General features: G+C 38.5%; 1 protein-coding gene across 1 annotated transcript in view; it reads right to left on the bottom strand.

The window, feature by feature from the left end:
- The window catches only part of ARMC3 (armadillo repeat containing 3), a 93,280-nt gene that overhangs the window by 10,706 nt on the left and 57,993 nt on the right, over positions 1 to 24,581 (bottom strand). The window contains exons 10-15 of the mRNA XM_058532565.1: positions 18,711 to 18,960; positions 15,117 to 15,253; positions 14,107 to 14,275; positions 11,074 to 11,174; positions 10,276 to 10,377; positions 9,862 to 9,957 (exon numbers count right to left, since the gene is read on the bottom strand). Of these exons, the coding sequence (XP_058388548.1) occupies positions 9,862 to 9,957; positions 10,276 to 10,377; positions 11,074 to 11,174; positions 14,107 to 14,275; positions 15,117 to 15,253; positions 18,711 to 18,960 (855 nt within the window). The remainder of the gene's footprint in view (positions 1 to 9,861; positions 9,958 to 10,275; positions 10,378 to 11,073; positions 11,175 to 14,106; positions 14,276 to 15,116; positions 15,254 to 18,710; positions 18,961 to 24,581) is intronic.

The following is a 24,581-nucleotide window of genomic DNA, read 5'->3' as shown; positions in this document are numbered from 1 at the left end:
TTAAACTTTACAAAACATGCATAGGATTGGTATACTGAATATTAAAAAATGCTATTGAAAGCAAGCAAAGAAATCTATGTTATTTCTTACAACAGCATGTGAATCTGCAATTATCTCATACAAATTTCAGTTAAAAAAATCCATTGGCCATTTTTGTATCATTTATCATTGGACTCCATTCTGTTTGTTCATGTCTCTGTCTATCCCTTCACCAACACCATACTGTCTTGGTTACTGTAGCTTTATAGTAAGTCACAAAATCGGGTAGAATGATTCTTTCAACTTTATTCTTCTTTTTCAAAATTATTTTGGCTATTATAATTTATTTACCTTTCCATAAACGTTTTAGAATCAGTATGTCTATATCTACAAAAAATCCTGCTGGAATTCTAATAGAATTGTATCAAATCCTGAGATCAATTTGGGGAAAACTGACATCTTTACTATGTTGAGTTTTCTAGTACATGAATACGATGTCTCTCTTCACTTATTTAGTGATTCTTTGATTTCCTTTGTGTTTTATAGTCCTCAATATTTAAGTCCTATACATGTTTTGTTTCACTCTCATTTTTAGATCACATTTCATTTTTTAGAACTATTAAAAATGATATTCAAAATTTTTTGGTTTTCAATTGTTTATTGCTAGTATATAGAAATATGATTTTTGCATGTTAACCTTATATTCTGACATGTTGTTAAACTCACCTATTAGTTATAGGAGGGTTTTTTTTTTAAGTGGATTCCTTAAGGATTTTGTATTTAGAAAATCATGTTGTCTGCAAATAGAAAGTTTTTTCCCCCTCACTTTCCAATCTGTATACTTTTTTAAATTGCCTTATTGCCATGTCTAGGACTTCCAATATAATGTTGAATAGGAATGATAAGGACAGTTATCCTTGTCTTGTTCATAATCTTTGCAGGAAAGCATCCAGTTTTTCACCATTAAGTATTAGGTAGTCAGTAGATTTTTTTGTGGATGGCTTTTATCAAGTTGAGGAAATTCCCTTATATTCCTATCTTGCTGACAGTTTTATTTTTTAACATGAAGGGATGTGGAATTTGTCAAATGATTTTTTTGCATCAGTTAATACGATCATCTGGTTTTTCTTCTCTATACTGTTAATATAGTGGATTACATTGATTGATTTTCAAATATTGAACAAGCCTTGCATTCCTGAGATAATCTCCTCTTGGATAAATTATTCTTTTTATATATTGCTGGATTTGATTTGCTAATATTTCAGAAAGAATTTTTGCGTCTTTGTTCATGACAGATATTGAACTGTAATTTTCTTATAATGCCTTCGTCGGGTATTGGCATCAGGATAATGCTGGTATCATAACATGAGTTAGAAAACATTCTCTTCTATTTTCTGCAAAAGATTGTTTTGAGTTGGTGTTAATTCTTGAAATGTTTGCTAGAATTCACAAATGGAACCACCTGGGTCAGGAGATTTCTTTTTTGGAAAGGTTTTACAAATTCAATTTCTTTAATAGTTATTGAACTATTTAGGTCCTCTATTTCATCTTTGGTGACTTTTGATAGTTTGCAGTTTTTGATGAATTGGTCCATTTCATCTAAGTTGCTGAATTAAGGTGCTCATTGTATTATCCTTTAAGTGTGTAGGGTTTGTAATGATAATTCTCTCTTTCATCTCTGATATTGACAATTTATGTCTTCCCTCTTTTATTCTTTGTCAGTCTTGCTAGAGGTTTATCAATGTTATTGATCTTTTTTAAAAATCAGCTTTTGATTTCATTGACCTCCTCTATTGTTTTACTGTTTCCAATTTCATCGCTTTCTGCTCCTTATTATTTTCTTCCTTCTGCTTGTATTGGATTTATTTTGCTCTTCTTTTTCTAGTTTCTTGAGGTAAGAGCTTAGATTATTGATTTAAGGCCTCTCTTTCTTTCTAATATATTAGTGAAATAAATTTCTCTCTCAGCACAGCTTTGGCCATATCCCATAAATTTTGATATGTTGTATTTTCATTCAATTCTCTATATTTTTAAATTTCCTTTGAGACTTCCTTTTGTCCCATAGATTATTTAGAAGTGTGTCCTTCAATTTCAACATATTTAGAGATGTTCTTGTTCTCTTTCCGTTATTAATTTATAGTTTGATTCTATTTTGGTCAGAGAACATATTCTGCAGGATTTCAATTATTTCAAATTTGCCGAGCTTTGTTTTTTGACCCAATGATCCATATACAGCTGAAAAAATCTGTATTCTGTTGGAGGTGGTAGTGTGTTCTATAATATTTCAATTAGATCCTATTTATCACTGGTGTTGTTCAGATCTTTTATATCCTTGATGATTTTAGGTCAAGTAGTTCTATCAGTTGCTCAGAGGGGAGTGTTGAAGTCCTCAACCATAATTTTGTATTTGTCTATTTCTCCTTTCTACTCTATCAGTTTTTGCCTCACATATTTTGAGGCTGTGTTGTTTGCTGTATCTAATATACATTAGATCATTACGTCTTCCTCACGGATTGATCCATTTTATCATATGTAATGTCCCTCTTTGTCTCTAGAAATTTTCTTTGCTCTCAAGTCTACTTTATTACATATTGAAAAAGCCACTCCTGCTTTTTAAAAAATTAATGGTTAAATAGTATCTTTTTCCATCCTTTCAATCTACCTATATCAATGAATTTGAAGTAAGTTTCTTTAAACAGTGTATAGTTAGATCACAACCTTTTAATCCACTCTGCCAATATCTGCCTTTTGATCGGTTCTTAATCCTCTGTGTTTCTTTTCTTGCCTTTTCTTGCCTCTGTGGGTTACTTGAACATTTTTTAGTTTTCCATCTTGATTTATTTATACTGGTTTTGAGTGTAGCTCTTTGTATTGGTTTGCAGTGGTTACTGTAGGTATTATAAAATACATACCTGGCTTATCACAGTCTGCTGGTATCCACATTTCACCACTTTGAGGGAAGTGGAAACCTCACATCCATTGAGTTCTCTTTACCTTCTCCACTTTTAAATATCATTGTCTTGAGTACCAGATGTTGTTATAATTTTTGTTTCAATCGCCAAATATGATTTATAAAACTCATAAGGAAATGGGTGATCTATTGTTTACACCCATATTTCATATCATTTTGTTGTTTCTTCTTTCTTCCTGGTCTTTCTAGATTCTTTCATCATTTTCTTTTTGTTTGAAGAACTTCTTTCAGTTAGCCAATCTGTAAAGCTAGGCCTGCTAGCAATAAATTCTTTGTTTTCCTTCCCCTGAGAATGTCTTTATTTCCCCTTTTCTTTGCTGAAGGATCTTTATTTCCCCTCCTCATGGCTGAAGGATAGTTTCACCAGATAGAGAATACGTGTTTGATTCTTTTAGCACTTGAAAAATGTTGTGCCACTTCCTTCTGGCCTGAGAAAAATGTACTGTCATTCAAATTGTTTTTTTCCTATAGGAGATGGGAGTTTGCACCTTTATGAATTCTGGATCCCACCTGGACTCACATAGGCTTCCTTGGGTGGAGCTATCTCACACGAGAAAATTGCTTCCTATGCTATGCTAGCAGAGAGAGAGGGACAACTAGGCAGCTTGTGTGTGACTTCTCCAGCCTTTGCTTATGTGTATCTTTTTCCTGCTGTTCCTGCATTGCATCTTTTGCTATAACAAATCTTAACCATAATTTTGTATATATATATATTTGAAAGCCAAGAAAATGGTGCTAGGCCAGAGTAGGCAGGTGAATCTCCTAAATTGTATATTCACAAGTACTGAGCATTCTGTTCCACTAGCAGTAAATTAGGGGTGGGAATTATCTTTAAGTATTACTTGAAGCCTGGGAAGGGAGGATCAACTGAAGTCCATGAGTTTTCTCTTTAATTTATTTTGAGGAAAAAAATACAAAAATAATCCTATCAACTGCTATTGGAGAATTACACAAAACTCTATAATCATAACAAATATTCAAAGTTTTATATTTTCTAATTTAATATTCTATTTACTGCAGCTAAGTAAAGAAGAGAGTCTAAACATGTATTAAATGCACTAACAATATATTATGATAAAATTTCTGGGGCCGGCCTGGTGGTGTAGTGGTTAAGTTTGTGAACTCCGCTTCAGTGGCCCAGGGTTCACAGGTTTGGATCCTGGGCGTGGACCTAGACACTGCTTATAAAGCCATGCTGTGGCAGGCATCCCACATATAAAGTAGAGGAAGATGGGCATGGATGTTAGCCCAGGGCCAATCTTCCTCAGTAAAAAAGCAGGACGGGCAACAGATGTTAGCTCAGGGCTAACCTTCCTCACCAAAAAAAAAAAAAAAAAAAAATTCGGATCAAAAATTGTTATTTCCCAGCTATATCATCTTAACCCTTTTCCTTTTTTGTAAGATAGATACACTGAACATCTTCATATGCATAGTAAGATTTTAGAAAATTAGGAACCAATAGTAGGAAGGTTAATTAGAATGGCAGAAAGCATAGATAAGTTGACCTGTTTTCTAAAATTGCAGGATAGCTTTGTAAGATTGGCGAGCTCGACCCAGTGATTACCCAGAGCCACCTATAAAACAAAGCAGGGGTGTTTCTCACTGAGTGTGCTACCTGAAGTAAGAAGAATCATTTGGCACATAGAAGACGACATCCAGTACACCCGGCTAAGTGCCTCAGGGAGGGCAATCTTACTGAGTGATTAAAAACAGACAATGTACTGGAACTCCTGAACTATAGTCTCCTGCTGCTATAAATAGAAGTATTTCATTTGGACTTCCTTCCCATAAAGGCTGCCAAGTTGTGTTAATGAGTGCTTCAATACTTAAATGAATTTCTTTCTAAATAAATATGGAAACAAACACTTGGAAATTACAAAATTAACTCCTGTAAAATTAATCCTCAGAAAGAACATCAATTTATGATTAAAGATAGCAGAACTTTTACCTTTCTTGCAAACTTTAGCAAAACTACCTCAGAAAACAGAGATTTAATGTGTGAATCCCCAACAATAAGGATATTTTCTATGTTCATTGGTGGATGAATAGGCAAGGAGGTAAGTAGAGAGAGAGATTTGTCTGGCTCCAAACTGTGTATTGACATTTTCAAAGTTTAATCGCTTGCTCCTTTTTTATGCCATCAACTATTTGAATATATAAATTACAGGGCAAGGCTTGTGGGAGAAATATAAGTCATGAATCCAGCCTACTTGGGGTTTCAATTTAAGCAAGAAAATTTTGGTATGTGAAAAATAATCATAATACCAGATAGAATTCAATAAATTCCACACGAGTGCTAAAAATCAGAAACTGGAGGCGTCCAATATTGAAAGAAATCTATCCCAATTGAGTGTCCTATTCCACCCAATCTATTCCAAAAGGATGAGAAGGGAGTATTGTACAAAGTGGAGATACATTTATTCTGGGCTTAGAAGGGCACATGGTGTGTGTGTAAGTGTGTGTGTGTGTGTGTGTGTGTGTGTGTGTGTGTGTGTAAGGGGAGGAGGAAAAATTAGTAAGGTAAAAAGAGGGTTTGAGGGAAATTATTATAAAGATAAAAATATTTTAGGAAGTCATTACGATGGGAATCAAGATTGTCTGAGAAGAAGAAATAGTAAAGTATATATAGATATCTAAAAGCCTGCAGAGATGAACAGACTGGAAGGAGACAAAATAGGAGACAGAAAAACAATAAACTTTTAAATGTGTATAATAGACTCATGTGCAATCAACTTTATGAAAACTGGTCTGAATACAAAAATATAGTACAGATAGAACTTATAATACATTACACAAATAGGAATAGTAAATGTTTATTGTAAGGAGAATGGTCTTTACAAGGAAAAGCTTTAGAGGGTGTATTAGACATGTTGGTCTCAGTGAAGTCTACGAAAGTATCAAGAAGGCGACTGAATAAATGGGAAATAAATTAATCACCTCTCCTGTGAATGTTTTGCCATGAAAGAGAGTGCAACTAAAACCTTCCAACACAAAAATAACATGGTGGCTGGTCTCCCAATGAGAGCCTCTTGCTTAAGGATTTTAATTTACATGGTATGTGGAAATGATATTCATCAGGAAGAGAGAAATCCATATTTTTCTTGTCTGTATTAGGCCACCTCACACATAATTGACCTGCTTGTTTCCCATCTCTTCTCTCCTCTCCCTTTCAAAAATTCAGCCACTTTGTGGTTCCAGATATTCTTTGTCAGTATCTCTCAGTAACTATTTGTTAACATTAAACACTCTCAATGACATTATCAGATGAGTAGAGTTAAAATATTTTACTCTAATCCTAGGGGTCCAAAGTTTTAATAGTCACAAGACAAGAAGGGTTGACCAAAAGAGAGACAACAGGACAACAAGAATATGACCAATCTATCCCCCTGTGGACGCAGGGCTAAGAAGGGGAAAGAGATTGGACAGACATTAATCACTTAAATATGCCAGGCAATGGTTTAGGCACTTTACCTACATCATCTCACTTACTCTTAACAGCACCTCTATGAAGTAGGAATTATCATTTCCATTTTACAGATAGGAAAACTGAGGGCCAGTTTTGTCTAAATCCAAAATTTGTGTGTTCTCCTTTATGCTAACAATCCTCTTGAATGTTGGCAGCACATCAGGGTTTATCTTTGAGTGAGATGTGAGATGCAACAACATGCAGAAGCCAGGTAGAGAGTGGAAATGGTGTGAAAAAGGAATAATCATCATTATTTGTTTATAATTTTTCTCCCTGGGCATACTTAAGGAAGTCAAACACTTAGTCCTTTCAACTACCAGCTTTCAATATTTGAAATAATTTGTGAATATTTAATGCTTCTTTACTGTCCCTGATGTGCCTGATATTATTCTAAGCTCTATGAATACAAAGATTAAAAAGGCGTGGTCCCAGATCTCAAGCAGCTCATTGCTTAGTAAGAAAGACAAATAAATAAATCAACATCAATCAGCTCAGGTTACGTGTAAGAGACAGAATCAGATTCACAAAGGAGAAGACACAAAGAGAATGTTTAACCTGGGGTGATCAGGGAAGGCCTCTCAAAAACAAAAATATAAAGACAATGAAGAAAGAATAGGAATTTGTCCTGCCTACAGGACATAGAAAGCTCTTCCAGGGTATGCCATGGTTGGAGTTTGGACTCCATCTGGAAGATGATAAGGAATCATTGTTTTAGGCAGAGTAATATGGTCAGACTTTTATTTCAAAAAGGTAGCTCTGGGATAGCATGGGGCACGGGCTTACGGAGGGCTATTCAAAAGGCAGGAGGCTTTTATAATAAGGAGGTTAATGTGATTGAGATATAATATAAAGGCCCGAACTGGGGAAATAAAGGTGAAAATGAAAGGAAAGAACGATGTAAGAGATATTTAAGACAGAGAGTGGGTAGGACTAAGAGATTCATTCAGTGTTGGGGATAAGGGACAAGAAGGATTTAGATGACTCCTAGATTTGGGCAATTGTATGGGAAAATGGAAACATTAATCAGCAGAAGGAACAGAGGTGGAGGAGGAGGTTTGGGAGTTGGAGAGAACAATGAGTTTAGTTTGGATGTTTTGTTTCCTGGGTAGCAGGGTAGAGAAGTCCAATAGGCAATGGATATACAATATACATATCAATATGTAAGGTCGTTGTAGAGGATGAGGAGAGAGCAAAAAGGGCCAGAAAAGAAAAGACTTATCCATAGAACAAGGAGACATGGGCCAAATGAGATGACGATGTGATTGCTCCCAAATGTTACAGAAAAACATTAATATCAAATATCACAATTAAAAACCTGTGGCTGTCTGAAGATCAGCATTTTGATATTTATGAGTATATGAAATAAATTTCAACCCAGAAGGATTGCCCATTCTTTTTCAAAAGATTTAGGATTAAGAATCAGACTGAGTTGTAAGAAAAATAAGATAATGAAAAAGAGCTAAGAATAGCAGAACCACCAAAGATTAAAGCCGAGATGGTATCAGAGATACCAGAGGGAAAGACGCGCCTTGACTGATGATGATATGTACAATATGTCCATACTGGTCACTCATCAGACCAATGGCCCAACCTTCCCTTATCGAGGGGGCAGAAGGCCAATTCTTCCCCAGGGCTGCAGCTGGGTAGACCAAAGGGAGACACCTGACTCAAAGCCAGCCAAGAGGCTAAGATGGTCTCTCTCACAAATATGCACTAAGAGAAACAGAAATTGTACTAGATAGTTGTTGGGCTTTAGAACTGAAAGGTTCTTTGGAATTGGGGCCAGATTTGATCCCATGGCAAACCAAAGTCACATATAAGCTACAGTTACCGGTGAGACAGTAACCAAAAGTTAAGGAAGATAACAAAGCAATTGTAAATAAGATACCATGCACATGGAGAAAGAGGGGGAGAGGCAGGCAGACCCTACAGTTATCAACTTCCGGCCAGCTCCTGTCCCCTGAGGGCATGCATTTCCTGCATTGGATTGTGGGAGATTCCTCTACATCCCTGCAAGGGTTGAGTGGGCCTTGGCTCCTAGCTGTTTCTTCTGACAGTACTAACATTTGTTGAGCCTTTACTCTGTGCCAGACACTGCTCTATGCACTTTTCACATGTCAGCTTATTCAGTCCTCACAACACCATATGAGGGAGGGACTATGGTTATTTCCATTTTATGAATGAAGGAGCTCAGGCAAAGAGAAGGTAACCAATTTGCTCAAGACACACAGTTTAGAAGTGTGGACTTTGTCAAAAATAACCTTTTCCTGCAAAAGTTTAGATTTCTGTTCTCTTGAATAAACATGAATGCCTATGTATGCCAACCAAGCACTGTGCTAAATACTGGGGATGAAGAGAGAAATTATTCAGATCAGAACATGTTCTTGTCCTCAAGGAGCTCTCAGTCCAGTAGAGAGGAAGCACAGAGAGTCCAAGTGAGGCAAGGAAGGGAAGGGAAGAGAGGAGAGGGGAGGGGAGGGGAGGGGAGTGGTGGGGAGGGGTGGGCAAAAAGTGTCAGGGCTGGAACAACAGGACATTAGAAGCAGAGCAGAACAATGAGCAGCAGAGACTGACAATAGAAAATAAAGTCAGAGACAAAATAAACAGCTCTGAGGTCTGAGTAGGAGAGCAAACTACGGCCTACACCTTAAGGGACCTTAGGGGACAGTCGTAGTTTAGAAAGTGGATGCTAGATAATGGGACCAAATAGCCTCCAATGCCACAGCGGCTCTGAAGGGCTCAAGTCAGCAGTAATTAAAGGGTCATGGAGTGTCGCAAGAGGTCCAAATGGTTTTTCTTCAAAAAATCCAGGAAAAGGCTCACAAGAGAAATAATATGTTTAAAAATATGTAAACATGTAAAAGTATGTTTAAAATATGCCAGGCCTAAAAAGCACAAAACCACACTATAATTGTTCCATCCAGTAAGAACCGGGTGCCATTTTCCTTTCCTCCCTCCGGTTGCTTCCTGAAGGGTCAGAGATTCCGGTGAGCAAGATGGGGAGTGGATGGGAAAACTTAAGGCCGGGAAAGAGAGGAGTTCACTCCAGCATGTGGGGCTCACCACCTGCAAAAGTGGCTGTCAGGGCGGGCAGAAAATTCATTTTAAGTTCATTACAGGGTTGGACTTTCAAATGACTGACTAGAGACTGCTGTGTCTGTTGTCGTTTGAGTTAAAGTGACTGTAGGACTTTATAGTGACCAAAGTGACCCGAGTTCTCATCCAGAGGCTGGAGAAAAAATGACCTCTGGGTAAGTTTAAAGAGACAGCAAGAGACAAAAATAGTTACTTTTAATTACATCGCAGGAGTCTTGCCTCGTTCAACATACTGATTCCACAAGCAACGCTTCCTATTTAAAAGCCACCCTTCCCTTTCACCAACTTTGTTGGGTAACTACAACTTGACAGGATTATAATGAGAAGAATACACTGACACATTTCCTACCTGGAAACTTTTTCTTTAGTGGCGCTTTTGCTAAGAGCAGTGTTTCGTCCGGAAGTAGGTTCTGATTTCTCTTCTGTGGGAGATCCAATTCCAGCACTAAAATGAAAACTATTTTTTATTGTCATTTGAAAAAAACCATAACCAATTTCAATCATATGGAAAATAATGATACATTACATTTGCAAAGCATTTTATAATTTATAAGATCTCGCTGTAGGGTCACAGCAGACAGAACGTAAAACCAGGTTTGCTGGCTCCTTTTCCAGAGATCTTTTCCACAGCAATTTAAAAGTTATGAAATAATATTACTACAAGAATAATAAGAATTAAGTTGCCAAAATCTAAAATCTAAATTTTTCTTTTACTCTCAAACTAAGGGGAGAATTATTTGAATATAAAATATCATTTTCTTACTTGGTCTTTTCTTTACTTGCTCTTCTTAAAGAAGATGAAGAAGAAATTCTTTGACCATGACCAGTGTCTGATGGTTTATCATCCACAGATACAGGTGGAGAACTAAAATTTTACATATTTGAAATTATGCACAAGTTAAAATAATTTATTTGCCATTATTGACTTTGTCTTTCAAAATAGTTTTTTTCTGACAATCACATTTGGAGCTGACTTTTAATAGTGACATATTATTTTAAAAGCATAAAGGAGAGGTTAAAATAAGACAAAAAGAATATTATAAAGCTTTTCATGAGCTGGAACAGGAAATGTATTTATAAATGTGTCACATAAAATGTATTATCTAGATATTAAGGTATATACAACCATTTTAAAGAAGAAGGTTGATGCTTTGACTTTTAGCTCTACTATTTCTTATTTTATAAAAAAAACACATTGGGTAGTTGTGTATACCTGCATACGGTTCCAGAGACTTGTAAACATAATTCATCTTGGTTTGCTCCTATCTATTTATACTTTCTTCAACTACTTCATATTACCAGAAGAGGAAGAAGTTTTGACTGCAGAAATATATACAGAATTGGATGGTAACATGGAGTCAAAGGAAAAACCATGGTGGTGGTTATTCCATGGTCTTTACTACGTCAGGCTATGAGTTTATGAACCAGTGTTTCTTTTCATGGTGTGAAATACAGGATAAAAAAAAGATACCGTACAGGGAAACTTTACATACTCTCTTGATGATGGACAAACAAAAAAATCATGTGCTTCCCTGGATCCCTCCTCCCCTGAAAGACTCACATATCAGAAGATTTACTGTTAACTAAGAGTATAGTGCGGAGATCACTTGGTTCTTGTAAGCAGAGATCCTTCAAAGGCAGAAGTTTGGTGCCAGGATTTATCTGTAGATAATTTAAGGATTGAAAAGTAATATCTGCATGGGGCATATTTTAAAAAATGAATATTGATAGACTATGTTCTCAACTGTTTTAGGTGTCTAATTTCACACACTCACCCCCCCCCCACACACACACAATTAGAAATGGAAACCTGAAGCCTGTGAACGTCTTGCTGTTGGGCAGGATCTATCCCTCTAGTTCCCCACCATCTCTATTGCTTTGTACTCAGCTGTTTCACACCATAATTATGAGTTTGGCCCCTGAAAGTATTTGAGTTTGCAAATCGATCTGTATACATAAGGGATAACTTACGGTCTGTAACAGTAACTAATTACTAAAAATGTTGTGAGGATGTCTATAAATAGGTGAGACAAAGCCCTATCCTAGCAATTTTACCAGCCTGGTGAAGAGGGTTAGACCAGATCATCTTGTGAGGTCTTTTTCCAGTCATGTTATAGTGAGGTCCTTCTCTCCTCTGAGATACTTTTCATGATCCTTATGAAATAAGACAGACCATGCCCTTCTTCTGCCCAGAACCCTGACAAGGTTTCCCACTTCATTCAGAGTAAAGGCCAAAAGCCTTCCAACGGTCTACAAGGCTTAGACAAGTGGGTCTCTCTTTACTCTCTGATACAGTCTCTACTATACTGCCCCTTGGTTCACTCAGCTCTGGCTACGCTCACTTTGCTGCTCCTTAAATATGCCAAGCATCTTTACACCTTATGGCTTTTGCACTAGTTTCCTCTGCCTAGAAAGCTCTTCCCCCAGATATCCCCATGGCTAAGCCCCTCACCTCCTTCAAGTTTTTACTCAGATATTATCCTCTCAGTGAGGCTTACCTGACCACAATTTCTAAAATTACAACCATCAAAGCTCACTAGTCCCCGGTACTACAGAGCCCCTATATCCTGCCCTGCTCCACTCTCCTGCCGCATAGCTCTTATCATTCAATCATGTGCCATCATTTATTTATTTGTGATGTTTATTGTCTGTCTCCTCTCACTGGTACCATGGAGGTAGAGATCTTTGTCTCTTTTGTTCACTGACATATTCAAAGCCTGTAATATCAGACATTAATATTTATTGAATGAATCAGAGAATTCTCCTTTATAAAGGATATTGTTTCATTAAATTTTTAAAAAACTCATGAACAAATATATTTTGTCACAATTTTATCTGATCTGTGGCAACATTTTTCTGGTAAGTGTTCTTGGTCGGTTTTTCTTAAACCATCTTTGTACTAATAATGTTGTGCCAGCTTTTGCTTTTTTTTTTTTTTTTTTTTTTTTTGGTGAGGAAGATTGTCCCTGAGCTAGCATCTATGCCGATCTTCCTCTATTTTGTATGTGGGACACCACCGCAGCACGGCTTGATGAGCGGTGTGTAGGTCCATGCCCAGCATCCAAACCTGTGAACCCTGGACGGCTGAAGCAGAGTGCACAAACTTAATTGCTACACCACTGCACTGGCCCCTGTGCCAGATTTTTAAAAATTAGTCATCATTGAGGAGATGGGCTTTCTTAGAGCAGCAACTTCTCAGTGGTTCGTGCGTGTGTGATGGAGGGTGTGGTGGTGCTGGTGGCTGGGGGAAGCAGAAGGAAGAGGTCGAGTGAAGCTGTAGGCTCGCTGTTTTTCACTATTCAAAATGTTTGTGATTTTCTTACTATGATAGTATTTCCTGCAAATACGGCTCAGCTGTGAGATTCTTTCATAGCCTGTCTCCTCTGCTTCTTGGAACCAAATTGGTCCAAGATGACTTCTGCCGCCAGCCTTACTCATCCCCACTCCTCAACGAACGCACCCACTTGGCAAACAGAGCATACAGCTTTTGCACTTCTGAGTTCCTCCATCACCTCAGAAAGTGTATATATATATATATATATATATTTTTGGTGAGGAAGATTGGCCCTGGGCTAACATCTGTTGCCAATCTTCCTCTTTTTGCTGAGGAAGATGGTCCCCGAGCTAACATCTATGCCCATCTTCCTCTACTTTTTGTATGTGGGATGCTGCCACAGCATGGCTTGACCAGTGGTGTGTAGGTCCACACCCGGGATCCGAGCCTGCGGACCCCAAGCCACTGAAGCAGAGCGTGTGAACTTAACCACTGCGCCGCCAGGCCAGCCCCAGGAGGTATCTATTTTTGATGGTGCCTTCTGAGATCTGCCACCGCTCACTCTCTTGTCCCTCTCTGTGCTTTTTATTTTTCCTTTTTATTCTTCCTCCAGCACAGCTTCTGCTTGATCTCAGGGACTGTTAGTAACTACAATTTTTTGAAGTCTGTAGATCATATCTGTTTCCTAGTCTTTCCTAAAATGAGATTGGTGGGCTTTTGAAACTTTCCCCATTCTCCTTATTGCTTTTGGTTTCCAGAAGAAGTAGAAAATGCTGACTTAAGCAGCATTTCCAAAAGCCCTCAAGATTCCAATTTTCAGTTTCCCATTTCTCTCAGCACTAGCACTGAATTGTATATTATTTTTAAAATCACAATCAGAAATGCAGATAAGTAAAATAATTTTCTTCTACATTACATTTTAAAATCCAGTATTACAATTTGGTTAATTTAAATTAGATTATAATTAATAAAATGAAAACCCCATGCTTCAATCCTTATCACTACCATTGAGCCCTAGAAGTAATAGAAACCCCAAAATGAAAATGCTCCTTCTATTGTATCTTCTCTGAAACTTGAGACTAGCATCAGCAAGCTTATTTAAATACAAGTAATCATATTCTAATTAAAGCTGTACACAAATGCAAACTCGTACAGCCAAAGTTAAGGATGAAGTTCTGATTCCCAAGTTTGTCTATAAAAATATAAATTCTGTTAGGTGGTAAATTCTGTTAGGTGGTTATAAAATTGCAGTGTAATGGCATCATGACTAAAGAAGAAATTATCATACATACTAAAAGACAAATTAGTGCTTCCACTTACCCGACCATAATCATAGAATCCATCGCTAATTATGTTACTTGATGACAAATAGCCAGTCTGGCTATATTTCAGAGACAGGTGGTTGTTGAGCAATTTGTTATAAGCTGCCTCACTGAATTTATTTTTTCGACTTACTGATAGATTAATTTCTTGAAGGATATCTAAAGCCCTGTCAATAAAAGCAAAAAGCATTATTTGCTTTATACAAGCAATCCAACATTAAGTTCCCATTTATATACCTATCTAAGATCATGAATGAAGAACTGAGACGGACAGGTTAAAGCCATCCCGCCCTTTGAGATAAAGTAATACTGACAAAATTATGAAGAAAAATCAGTCCCTTTTGGGAACATATACGCCACGTAGTAACTCATATTCAAACAGTTGAAGAGGACACTCACAAAAAAAAGTTCTTCATTTAAAGCAAAATTAGTATTGGACTCCAACTTTTTCAGCTAACCAGGCAATATATACAAAGAATAAAAATGGTTAGAAATAGGGCAAACCTGTCTGTGGAACCTTAAAACCCTAGTTGCTGATATGTTAAAGGCAACTAACTCATCTGCCATTGGTAAGGAGAACTGATTTGGCGAGGTTGGTTAAATGCATAATTCTGATGAAAAGGTTTGGGTGGGGGAGGGGAGAAAATGGAGATGGTACTCATGGCTCTGTCATTTTATTTTAGCTTTGAAAGTTGAGAGACAAACAGGTTGTGTTTAGCGATAGCAGAGGAAAGTGAAAGAGAAGCGTTATCACGATGAAACAGTGGAAGATGATTTTGTAAAGGTTGTGAGGGAGATCTCTAGGTGGGAGGAACAGGGAAGAACCCAGTTTCCACTGGGCAGTCCCTTCAGAGGTAAGGCCCGTGCTCTGACATGCAGAGCTCCTGAGCGCTCTGCAGCCTGAGAGTGGGAATGTAGAGTCTGCTTGACCTTCTTTGGGCCCGAAGAGTGTGCTTCTTCATCTTCTGCTCTTCATTTGAGCCAGAAACTTGAGCCAGCTCCACTCACCCGAGCCTGCATAACTCAGTGGCCATCAGCTCATCACTGGCACAGACCATTAGAGACCAGCTGGCGTGCTTTCTCACTTCGTCATTCTTGGAGCGCAGAAGCTCTACGAGGGGCTCCAGTCCACCTGAATTCCTTAACTAAAAGTAGAAACCAAAATTTACACATTTAAGAGTACAGAATATAAACATTTATGCTTAAAAAAAATCTCATTATTTGATTGTTAAAAGGTTTTAACTACGTAAAAACATTTTAGGATATGTCCATATGTAGATTTATTAAATTCAGGGAAAACGATCTATTGCAAAACCTTACAGACAGGAGCCCAGTTTTCTGTTCAAGGTCAAGAAGAGGCCACAGTAAAGTAACTGACAGAAGTCATCACGATTTTACACAGGGCAGGGACCGGACAAAGAGCCCATCCTCTCACTGCCTACAAGGGGGATGTCCCGTGTTCATCCACTCTGCTCCTCAACACGAATGTTCATCTGGCCCTGTGATCGACAGCATAATGGTCCCCCAGAGATGTCCTTGTTCGTGGAAGGGATTTTGCAGATGTGATTAAGTTAAGGATTTTGAGATGGGGAGATTGTCCTGGATTATCAGATGGGTTCAATTTAATCACAAGGGTCCTTACAAGAGGGAGATGAGAGCACCCAGAGCAGAGAAAGGAGACGTGTGGAAGCAGAGACTGGAGTAATATGCTTTGAAGATGGAGGAAGGGGCCACAGCCAAGGAATGCAGGCGGATGGTAAAATTTAGAAAGGGCCAGAAAACAGATTTTCCCCTAAAGTCTCCAGAAGGAACACAGCTCTGCAGACACCTTGATTTCAACCCATAAGACCCTTTTTCAGACTTTTGACCTCCCGAACTGTAATATAATAGGTTTGTATTGCTTTAAGCCACTAAAGTTGTGGTAATCTGTCACTGCAGCAATAGGAAACTAATAGAGTCCCCAAGGCTGGGCAGAAGGAACTGATGCAAGCAAGTGCCACCCATGTCACTGGACACTGCCACCAAGTCAGTGGTGTGGCCAAAGCAACACCGAAGCGATTCCCTAGAAAGAGACCCATTTTTGTTATCGCTGCACAGTGTCTTCTCTTCATCTCTCCAAGGAGTGAAAAAGAGAAGAAAAAGAACGAGAATTGGCCAGAACTACATTAAGTTATTAAAAGAAACTACTCATGTATAAAACTATTCCAACCAGAAAAAAAAAAAAGATTTGGCAGCTCTTGTCTCACTGTCTGAAATGCAATACTGTATTATCTGAGCCTGGAGGACAAAAAGAATATTCCACCAGTCTCTATGTGCAGTAACTGAGGACAAGAGCCCTGTGGGATGTGATCCACTCTCAGTCATTTTCTTCTGAAACACAGGGAATCTGGCAGGGATTACACGTCAGCATACATAACTTGGACAGCTTAGAAAAGTTTTCTTGAATCATCTTATGCTTAGTAAGCCAAATTTTTGAACATCTTTATTTCTAAGTATAAAACAAGATAGTAATCTAACTCCATGTGTTCTTTTGGCAAAGATCTAATTCATTTATTAATGCCTCCATTCATTCCTCCATTCAGTCATTTACTCATTCATTTAACAACTGTTTATTAAGCATACACTATGTGCCGGGTATATATTAATAACACGGACACAGGGAAGAAAAACCTCAGTTCCCTTCCCTAAAGCCTCGGGAGCTTCTAGTCTTTCATACAAGAACCATAGAAAGCAACACGGAGGACAGGGGAGGTATGCATGGGTGTAACGGGAACGTGGAGGAGGACGCACCCGAGTTTGAGGATTGAGGACAGGCCTCATGGAGGACAGGACGGCTGGGCTGGGGTTTGAAGGAGAAACAGGATGTTATCAGGCGGACAAGAGTGAGACTAGCTTCCCAAGCAGAGAAATCAAAGAGGTATAAATAAGAGAACAGAGCATACTGACAGAATTACAGACATTTCTGGAGTGTAGAGTTACTCCTGGGAAGAGACTTCAGGCTTAGGCAGGTAGATGCGGATCATCGAGAGCCCTTGCATATCACACTGAGTGGCTTAACTGTTACCATGGGCAATGGCACTGGGATGCAATGATGTGATGAGGGTCATCTATTTGAAAGATCAGTCTGGAGGCAGTGTGGGGACTAGGAGGTGGTAGGGGGAGGGACAGCAGTGAAGAGTCAGCTGCAATATTCCAGGAAATAGATGGACCACTCTGCAAGCTGCATGGAGGTGTGACCAAGACATCTTTGTTGACTACTGTGTTGTCAACACCTACCACAGTGCCTGGCACATAGTGGTTGATGAATAAATATTTGGTGACCATCTTACTACCTTAATGGATGAATACAAATGAACTGAGTCAATAGGAACACAGAAGGGGGATAGAATAGATATCTAAGAGACAGAAGAGAAAAGATTTGTTAGTTGTCTGAGCAGATAGCATAGTGTGAGAGCATGGGCTCTGGACTCAGAAAGATGTGTTCTCATATTCCCAATCTACCAATTTACCACTCTGCTTTGAGAACATTATATCTTTAAGCTTCATTTTCCTCATCTGTAAAATGGGGATTACCAACATACCTCTTTCAAGTGAGGCTTAGATGCACATAGAGCACTTAGCACAGTGCCTGGTGCGTAGTGAGTGCTCCATAAATGTTAGCTATTGTTATTTATATTGGTGAGAGAGGAACAAAGTCCTAGGCTGTTTGAATGAGTGCCACATGACAAGTAAATATGAGAAAAACAGGAAAAAAGGGGTGTCCGTAGGTTTACATTTATGAATAGAACAAAACACACTTATATATGATGGACTTGTAAAAAATGCAATTCTATGTTTTAAAATTTTGAACCATAAGAGAAACACAAGAGTACATGTAACCCATATGTATAGTTTAAAGCATCATAGTAAAAGGCACACCCATTTGTCTACCACTCAGCTTAAGAAATAGCACATTTCAATGACCTTGAACCCCTGTGTGCTCCTCTCAATCACATCCATCCCCTCATTCTCCCAAGAAGCAACCACTTTCTTGAATTTGGGGTTAATCATTCTCCCACTTCTCTTTATAGTTTTAACTTACATGTATGTATGCCTAAACAACATATTGCTTAGCTTTGCATATTTTTGAATGTTATACAAATAGAATACATGTATGTATTCTTCTGCAACTTGATTTTGCTCAGCATTATGCTTGTTGAGATTCATCTCTGTGAATGTCTGTAGCTGCTGTTCATTCATTTTTAGTGATGTGAGATTCCATTTTATGAATATATCACAAATTTATTTATTCATTCTCTTAGCAATTGGACAATTGGTTTGTTTCCAGTGTTTAGATATTATAAACAATACTTCCTGGTGCACAGAGGTAAGAGATTGTCTTAGGCACATACTTAGAAAACAGAATTACCGGGTACAGAAACAGAATTATAGGGTACACTCATCTTTTTTGCTAGACAATGCCAATTTATTTTCCAAAGTATTGCACCAATTCTGAAGGACTTAAATGATGGGTGGGTTCAAATACTTGAAAAGTTTCCAATTAATCCACCAATATGGTATGGACCAGAAAAATGAGAGAACAAATGTTACTAAAACTCTCACCTCTGTCCGGGCCTCAACATCACACGCAGTTGCAGCCACAGTGAGAGCAGCTTTGCTCTGCACGACCGTGTTGGCGGAATGCAGCGGGCCGATGAGGGCCTGCATGACGTCCTGTCTCTGTATGTTCACACGTAGTGGCTCCTGCATTGCCATGTTTGTTAATACTGTGGCTGCGTTGGCAATGGCTCCATCTCGTTTACTGGACAGGATGTTTATTAATGGATCAATACCATCAGCTTCGGCAACGGCACTGGGCAAATGAAAGAGAAACAAATGTCATTCATTTGAGTTCGAGAATTGATCTTTGGAGCGTACAGCTAAGCTGATAAAACAAATGAATACATAAATACTATTTTAGAAAGAAATTAATTTGCAATGTGATGAACCCAGAATTGAGGCACTAGTGATTTAAATGGAGTCTGGGAAAATGTCAGGTATGAATGAATTTAAATAATCCTTTTCCTACTTCTACAGCCTTTGGCTATAGAAAAACGTATGACTACTTCCTAGAAACTCTACCATAGCTGTTCATTTTTAACGCTGTGATACTTATAAGACCAGGAAATTCTATTCAAAAAAAGTCTATTAAAATACTCCTAGCCAGTAGGAAAACAAAGCTTTTAATAGGAGGAATGAGTGAGCATGGGAACTCTTGATTAAGTTAAAATTCTTTAGTCTGTCTCCTCCTCCTCCTCCTCCTCCTCCTCCCTCCTCATACTCATCCTCCTCCTCCTCCTCCTCCTTCTTCTTCTTCTTCTTCAAATTAGGTTGTTAATTGTAGGCAGAGGTTAACATGTTTGAAGGCAGCAAATCATTTGGGAGGGGAATGTTGCTTTTGCAAATTAAACATCAAGGATCAAAGTCAAGATATTGACATAAATAGATAATTTCAGTAACGTAGGCATATCCAGTTGTTAAATTTCCTATTTCTAGTGTAAAAAGACTACAGTCATCCATTATATATTTACATTTTCTCACAATTAGGAAGCCTAAATCTCCTTTTAAGAGCACCATATTTTCTATAGTCCTTGCTTTGTAATCACTTAAAAAGCTCATAAAACAGTAATAACAAAAAAGAGATCATTTTAACGAGCGGAAGACGATTTAATTATGTTCTGCAATGTTTGGAACTGCTTCAAATAAGAGATGTTCCAAGCAATAAGATATATAGAGCATCCTGGTTTTAAAGGAAGACCCCAAATTATGTACGAAAAAGTGATTTAGATCATCCTGGTAACAGAGGCAATCAAGACAATAAAAACATACTTGAGACTCCAATAATATGAATATGTTTATCTTTTCACTTAGGAGCATATTAATAATCAAAATTAAAAAAAACAAGTCAGGCTATGTAATTTAGCCCATTACCTTGTATTCTGATGAATTAAATTTAAGTTGGTACTGTTACTTAGATTTGCTAATTGTGAAGGAGAACTGACAACCTCAAGAGTAGAAGTTAGTACAACTGTCCATCCGAGAGCAGAATACAAGTAAAATCTCCATGAGGAGGCTGGTACTCTAGGTGAAAGGAAGCTGTGATGCAGGCCCAAACCAGCTCTGAAGGAGACTGGACAGCAGCGATTGGGCAGGAATGAAATGACTAGAGGTGGCAGCTCCGGAGAATGAAGGGCTCCACTGGTGTTAACCCTGAGGGCACCTCCTACCCCTGGCTTATATAAATCCGTCCAGAACACACACTATACTGATACCAAGGCAAAATCAGCACCTACTTCCATTTCTCCCATAGTCCAGTCCTTGGTGTATGTTTAACCCTTCTTGTGGTATCTCCCACTCTTTGTTGGGGGATGCAACCCTTAAAACTAAAATTTGGTTAGACACCATGTAACCAAAATTTCTTCCTGTAAAAATATTGGGAGGAAGGCCCTGAATCTCACTATGATACCCTGAGGGCCAGCATTTAATTTCTTTTCCTAGGAGATAAAATAAACGCTCAAGATAACTTTCACTTTTAATTCTCTCTTCTATTATTAATTGACATGGTGGTCATTTGATTTTATGAATAAGGGAAAATTTAGAGGCCCTACTATGTTAGTTTATCATAAACTTCGCATATTTTTACTTACAATTGAAACAGTGAAATTTTTTTTAAATTGCCAGCAAGAATTTTAAATTGTGCATATACAGTAATTAATCAATATATACTTAAACCTTTCCAAAAATCATTTTTTTCCTTTTTTTTCCTTATTTTTCTAGCACTTAATGCAATCAGTCCCTTAAACCCAATACTTTGTAGTTTTTAAATCATTATGAACATGCCTTGGCTAAAATGCACGATTCCCTTGTCTCTTAGTGGTTTTTCCTTTGACAATGGTTGCTTTTTAAAACGTCTTGGAGAGTGAAGAAAGAGCACATAATGGAGGTATTTCAGTGGTACCATGACGGAAGCCAGAAGAATTTTAGGTAAATGTATACCAGTAAATTCTCAAAGGCTTTGTCTTTGGGGTTTTCGGAAAATTTAAGAGAGTACATAGGATCACACTCCATCATTTTAGTTTCTCTTGTTTATAGAAAAATTTGGGTCATGGAGACACAGGAATTTTCCTTAGGTGTGCCTCTGCTCTCAGCCTTTCTGCTTCCTCCTTTCTCCTGTACAAAAGCAAAGTTTGCCTTGGTTCATTTATATCTCTACTTTCTGCTTTTTTCTTTGCTTGTTATGGAGGCAGTAAAGGGAAGTACATAAAAACCTAGCTGTTTAAAAAACCAGAGATTCTAGTACATGGTGGAATATAGCTCTTACTAAATTGAACATAGCTGCCAGCACGGGAAGACAAATCCTACACACACAGCTGGGAGAACAACTTGCATTATATGTACGTATGTGCCCACAATTTGCTACCTGCAGCTCTATTTAAGTGTAAAAAGCATAACAGACTATATTATTATGGTGGAAAAAAAGCAAGCTATTATTCTTACCTAAAAAAACTAATTTCACTGATAGAAATAGAGTGCAGAATCTGTACTTTTTTAAAAAAAGAATTGCATTAATTTTGTGTCTTTCAAACCCAAGACATTCTGTTTTATTTTTCCCTATGTCTAATACATACACAGGCTGAAGCCTGTCACATTTTAAAAACACATTTCAGTTTCCTAGATAGTATAGCATTATCCAAATGAATGGGACAGAAGTCAAACTGCTTTGTTACAAAATCCAAAATTATAGGGCCATATGTCATCACAATAATCTGAAAATATTTTCTGATATTTACTATCACTAGTCTCCATCCAGTTGGACTTTAATCAAGTACAAGTTTAAAGTGTAAACTGAAAAAAAAACTAACTAAAAACCAAATATGGAAGTAGATAAAAACATCTGTTTATATCACTTGAGATATGTAAATGAAGTGGTTTGACTGTCATGTGGATCCATTCTATTACCAAGTCCTGACTGTTCTCCTCCTCCACATCTCTCAAGGCTCTCTCTTTTCTCCATCTCCATCTCTCCCACCGAATCCACGCCAACATCCTCTCTTGATTGATATAAACACTCTCCTAACAGGTCTCTCCTCTCTCACTCTAATCCCTTCTCCACCTTACATCTTAAGTGATCTTTTGAAATAATAGATATAATCGTATTGCTCCCGACTTGGAACTTGCATGGTTTCCCATTGGTCAGCATGAAGCCCCAAATTTCTCACATGGCCTCCAAGGCCCTGCATGAGCAGACCCTGCCTGCCTCACCAGCCCAGGAGCTCTCCCACCGCTCCCTGCTGCTCTGTGCTCTCTGCCTTTCTGGCAGCCTGCAGTATGCCAGGCTCTGTCTTACCTCAGGTTATTCCCATACGCCAGCCCTGCTACCTGACGTACTCTCCCCCCAGACACTTCCCATTCATCTCGCAAAGTTTGGCACAAATGTGTCTTCCTCAGGGAAGCTATCCTGACCCCAAAACTGCATTAGGTCTCTTTTTTACATGAGCTCAGAGCATTTGTTTGCTAAATATACATATATTTCTTCTCTTTTTGTTTAAAAAAATAATGTTGTAGAACAAATGTTCACAGTCAAGGAATAGCAACAATCTCGAAGTATTATTTTATAGCACTTGTTATGGAAAGGAATTCAGCACAAAGTTTTTCATGTAAGTCCCCAAGCCCACAATGAAAAAGCCCTTACAGCACAGACACTAAGAACACTGCTAAGGAAACATTCCATTACACAAAGAGTGTCTATCCATGGCTCACTGAAAACACTATGCTATTTCATGTCTGTGTGTCTTTGCACTAATGTTCCCTTTGCCCAAAACGTTCTTCCCTCCCTCTCCCACTCCCACCTCTGCCTGAGGAACTCCAGCTCACCTTCAAAATCCCCTCAACAGCCCCTTCCTCTGCCAAGTCATCCGTGACCAGCACTGCCCCTCCTTGTTAATCACTCCCTCCTCTCTGCTATGTCTACACCTGGTGCTTACTTCTTAGAGGCAGTGCACAAGTCTTATTTATTTCCCCAGTGCTGAGAAGATCAGTATATTTTAATTGACTTGAATGAATCAGCTCAAGGGGAGTGATGAAGAAGACAGACCTCTGCAGGTGTCGAGAAGGGCCGAGGAGAAAGAACTCAGCTCAATGGTAAGTTTGCAAGAAGGGATAGGACCCAACAAAGTTGGGGTCTCCCCTTGCATCATTTCCAGCTGTTCTTGAAATCAGTTTACTTCCTCCCCACCCCCGATGGCTCTCTAATTATTTAGTGAACTAATTTTGATATGGAGTTTAATAAATAAAATCTTGCACTTTAGACAACTCCTTAGGGATATATCCATTTCATGCATCATGGGATGTCTATATTCTGTCTTTGCAGACATCATTGACTCTGCCTATTTGGGTTGTGTCATCAGATGACACTATTTGGTACTTCTCAGAATTTGATCCTTGCTGCAGTGTGGAGGTTCCCATTGAACCCATCTGCAAAGGCTGGTGACGTGAACCAAGGGTGACCTTGAGCAGTACAGAAATCTGTTTAACAGAGCCCACATACAGGGTAATATGTGGAACTCGCTGGAACAGATGGTAATATTGGCAATCAGGACCTTGTTTGTTAACAGTGATTACAACCATTCCCACCAGCATGACTTTTCACATGTCTCGGTGAGTTTTGTCACACCAAGGAAGACATATCGGCGTGTGAAAGACATATCGGCGGCAGACACACTGTGAGTGGTCAGGAGAGGTGCAAATGCGACTCAGGGTAGGTGTGTTTAAGCCCTGCAGGCTCCCGGTGGTCTGTACAGCTGCTCGGGGGTGGGACATCACAGCCAGATTTGGAATGCTGCGAACAGGATTCCCGACTCTCGTTCCAGCCAGTTTTTCAACAAAGGTAATAGTCCAAGAAGTCAAGTGTGTTGGTAAAACTGATCAATTTCCGAGTCTCAAACAACTCGCACCCCGCTGCAGCCCCACAGCTGCAGAAGACTGGGCTATGTGCCCGGAACGCCGGCTGAACTCCAGGATTGACAACAGTAGCCCGGAGAATTTTCTCCTTTTAAAGAAATTTTGTTTAAAGAAGCTTATCAGTAGTAAAGGAGAGAATCACAATTAATTGCAGGCAAAAGCTTACAATGCAGGGTGTAAAGTCACATGATCATTAAAGTAAAACCTAGCTACAGAAAGAAATGGGTAGAGTTTTGCATCCTATAGCAAAATAAGAAAAATGCCAAAAACTATTTAAAAGTATGTGAAACCAAATAGTTTCTATCATATTGATGTGCCTTAGTAGGCATGATTTTGAGACTTTCAGAATGTGCTTTTCTGCGGTGATATCACGGTTTCTCAAGCGAGAACTGCTAGTTGCAAAGAAACTAGGACGTGCTAACCCAGCACCTTCACAAACAGCATGCAGGTTTTTGTTACCAATTATGAGGCAGT

The sequence above is a fragment of the Diceros bicornis genome, chromosome 36 (assembly GCF_020826845.1).
Source record: "Diceros bicornis minor isolate mBicDic1 chromosome 36, mDicBic1.mat.cur, whole genome shotgun sequence".
Lineage (NCBI taxonomy): Eukaryota > Metazoa > Chordata > Mammalia > Perissodactyla > Rhinocerotidae > Diceros > Diceros bicornis.
Note: the sequence above shows the minus strand (reverse complement) of the source record. Positions and strands in the feature narration are given on the sequence as shown.